This window comes from Halyomorpha halys, unplaced genomic scaffold, assembly GCF_000696795.3.
Source record: "Halyomorpha halys isolate HHAL.00 unplaced genomic scaffold, Hhal_1.1 Scaffold4401.1, whole genome shotgun sequence".
NCBI classification, from domain to species: Eukaryota; Metazoa; Arthropoda; class Insecta; order Hemiptera; family Pentatomidae; genus Halyomorpha; species Halyomorpha halys.
In genome coordinates, this window is record NW_027108451.1 from 341 (window position 1) to 4,380 (window position 4,040).

The 4,040-nt window shown below is 35.8% G+C and overlaps 1 protein-coding gene across 1 annotated transcript; it reads left to right on the forward strand.

The window, feature by feature from the left end:
- Nucleotides 1-293: 293 nt before the first annotated feature.
- LOC136795614 (single-minded homolog 2-like) lies at nt 294-3,869 on the forward strand. The gene is made up of 3 exons (XM_067046763.1): nt 294-513; nt 3,475-3,581; nt 3,694-3,869. The coding sequence occupies exons 1-3, from the start codon at nt 461-463 to the stop codon at nt 3,867-3,869; spliced, it is 336 nt and encodes a 111-aa protein (XP_066902864.1). The 5' UTR covers nt 294-460.
- The last annotated feature ends 171 nt before the right edge of the window (nt 3,870-4,040 follow it).

Genomic DNA, 4,040 nt, shown 5'->3' on the forward strand with positions numbered 1-4,040 from the left:
GATAGCTAGCTCAGGGGAATAACTACAAAAATATGGAAGGTAGGATAGCTAGCTCAGGGGAATAACTACAAAAATAGAAACCTTTAGCGCCCAAGGTGCTCCATTTTTGGTTTTCGGGCGATAAAATATTCCCTTGATGGCAGTCGAGATCGAATGCCAGGCACATTAATAATATATTTCATTTACTTATAAGCTGCATCAAGCAGTAGACCGAATCCCAAATACAATTATCGAATATCCATGACCTTTGTTTAAAATGTTGGGATGATTGCGATGAAGTTATCCTAATTGGTAGCATTTTGCTCATTCGCAGGTGATCCATTGCTCAGGCTACCTGAAGGTGAAGCAGTTCCCGATCGAAGGCGCCGGGTTCGAAACCTGCTATCAGAACGTGGGGCTAGTTGCTGTTGGACACTCCTTGCCTCCATCCGCCATCACTGAGATCAAACTCCATTCTAACATGTTCATGTTCAGGGCTTCCCTCGATCTCAAGCTCATCTTCCTTGACGCCAGGTAAGTAACTGAAAGTATGACATTTTTTCTTGTCATAGCAATAAGGGAATCATTTAATTATTATTAGTCACTAATTGAAAAGTAAATTTATCCAAAAGTATTTTATTGATGTCCTTATATCATTTTTGGTAAACGGTAAACATGCAAACCTTAGGTTTGTAAACAGGGTAATTTTATACAATAAATCTTTGCCTATATATATTATTATATAGTTATATTACTGTTACTCTTCTTGGCATCATCCGAGGTATTGTTTGTGGAGTTCATAATGGATGGATCCGAGGTATATAATTTTTGTATGTAATTTTTCTAGGTTTTTAGAAAGATAGATACTTCAATAATCCATTTGTTCCAGATTTGTACCGTCATAGATATACCTCTTTTAATTCTAAACCCCTTCCCCCCACAAACCCACTAGTTTTTAAACTTTCACCCCAATTGATTTCTGATATTTTCCGCGAATTGTCTGAAAAGATGGCCACGGAACATCCTAATTTAATATAATCATTAGAATGCTACCAATGGGCACTTCCTTCAGAAAATATTATCTTATGTTATAATTATATGTTATATTTGCTGTACAGTTGTAAATTGCAATTAATTATATATATCGTATTACACGTCAAGGAACAAATTTGGATCTGTGTCTGTCTGTGAAGTGAAAGTCGGTGTGTAAACCGTTATTTTATTTTGATGAAATTTTCAGGAATTGTGCTGATTGTATCAAGTTGGTCCCTTATCGATTTTAGCATATTCTACCCTTTACATTCGCTTACACCTGCGTAAACGTATTTTCTCAGCACCCTTACGTTTCTAAAAAAAAAAAAAAGTCTCCAACTTGGCCTAAAGTTGAGGATTAATGTAAAAGAGGCTCAATGCCAATTTCAGAATTCATCGATTACTTAATCTTACGTCCACCGTTACGGATTTTCCCTGACACTCCTACATTTCAACAATAGGTCGTCCGATTTAGAAGAAAGCTAAGGATTAGTGTTGACATAATTTAGAATTAGTTTTAGCAAAATTCCATTCCCTAATTTCGCTGCATAGATCTTCAATGTACGACTTGAGTAAAAAAAAATCATAGTCTTGAAATATTGATACGTACGTACGCATAAAACTAAGCAGGAAAAAATAAACAAGAAATTAAGGGAATCAAAATACTAAGATTATAACAATCAGGAAGGTATACTGATCCATGTAAAAGGGTTTGGTATTTGTAGCGTATCATACAAACGATTTGCGTAAGACACCCAATTTATCAATTTATATATATATTGCAAATAAATATATAAATTGACTATTACCAAATACAAAAATTCACTCGTTTATTATTACTATTTTTCACACCGTAGACCATAGACCCTAGAAAAGTAAAGTTGTCTCCACGAATTTTCTCTTCAGTTGAGAGCGATTGGCCGTCATTTAAAAGCTGGCTTGATTCAGCATAAAAAGACAAGAGAATAAAAATTAATCACAAATAGATTTTTTTTTAAACCAATACACCATCAAACTGTTCAAGTAATCCAGTTTCGAAAAATACACCCTCGATGTAGAAGCTAGTTAACAACGGACTGTAAATGAAAAAAAAGAAATTGTATCAGATGTCTATTTGAATAGCATAGCGGAAGGTGTCCAAGTTCCCGCGGGAACTGTATCACCTGGGGAGGGGGGAGGGCGGAAGTGTTGTTTTAGCGCGTGCTCCAAGGCCCATTAGATCAGGTGTCGCGCTAATCCCGCCCCCGCTATTTGCTCGAGGTTCCACCAGCATTCTTATATGTATATGTATCTCCTTCGTCACGTGGCGTATACAGTTGCTGTGTACACACTCAATCAGCAATTGGTAAAAAAAAACACTCATCTGATGCGATGGACTAAGTGATTGAGTGTCAACAAAGTCCGGGTGTGCCCCGCTCTGTCCAAACACCAGCTAGCGGCCGAGGTGGTCAGGCTCATGTAACAGTTTTGAACCTCCTTTTAAAAACATTTATTATATAATGGAAACTTTTTGTAGTAGATTGTCCCTGAGGATGGCCGAATTGGCCGAAACGTTGGACGTGTAAAAACAATAAAAGTTTTGAGACTATAATTTGGATAATGTTTTGAATTATTTAGTAAAAAATTGCCAGTCTCAAGAAAGAATTTTAAGATTATAAATAAACATTTATTAGTTTACCTATTAAGTTAGTGTTAAAATTTAATAATTAAATCGTTACTAGCTCTGTTTAATTACTCATGTTAGTAAAACGTAATAAATTCTCAACAAAGGGGATACTGAAAAGGATTAGTTATGAAAATATTGGAACCTAGTAAATATTTTGAATCTTTGCATTTTTTTTTTTTTAATTTTCGCTCATTACTTGATAACTAAGCATTTCTTAGTACGAACAATAAATGAATTAGCACAGTCCAATATTCAAAGGAACGACATGTAGATGGAAGTCTACAAAAAGATATGGATAAGTTTAATAATCAATACAAATCTCTTAAAACGATGATAAAGTAATTAAATGACTGGATAATGGACAGGGTATCCGAAACGTTGTATAGAATATAAAATATGGGAGATAAGATTTCATATGGGCTCCACATAGGCAACTTTACCAAGAGCGGTGTCAGTGGCATGCTTCAGGTTGGCTACTGGACATGACTATTTGAGGCACCACCTGAAGAGAATAGGAGTGACTGAGTCTTCAGACTGCATCCTGTGTGAAGATGGTGGGATGAATGGCGATCACATATTTGCATGTGCGGCAACGGCGGACTTGATTACAGACAGGAGTTACTTCAGCAAAGCTAAACTATACTGGTCTGTTCGAAACAAAATGGCAGAAATGCCTCTTTTGGCGTAGGAAAAAAAAATATTGGCAGAAAATTAATACTTGAATCCATGGCAATTATCCACCACAGCATGCGTAGTAACTGTTACAATAAAAATTAATTTGTACCTTCTCTTTACAGGGTTTCTCAACTAACTGGTTACGAACCTCAGGACCTAATAGAAAAGACCTTGTACCAATACATACACAGCAGCGACATGATGCACATGCGATATTCTCATCACACGTGTAAGTCATTTGTATACTGTTAGCTTATATCATTGCCTATCTAAGCGTGACTCATCTCTTGAAATAAGTATATATATTATTTCTAATTATAGATAATTTTTTTTTATTCCAGTGTTAGCGAAAGGACAGGTGACGACCAAGTACTACAGGTTCCTGGCTAAGGAAGGAGGTTGGGTCTGGATGCAAAGTTATGCGACAATAGTCCACAACTCCCGCTCTAGCAGGCCTCATTGTATTGTCAGCGTCAACTATGTTTTAAGGTACTACTACTTACTGTTATGTCATTAGCATATATCAGCATGATTATTTGTATATTTCTCCCTCAAACTAAACACTTGAAAATTTGAAAAATGAATTTATGAAGAATATTCAATGGGCTTTTTTTAAGTTAACTAAACGAAAGCCTCTCCATTCAAAGTTAACTAAACGAAAGCCTCTCCATTCAAAGTTAACTAAACG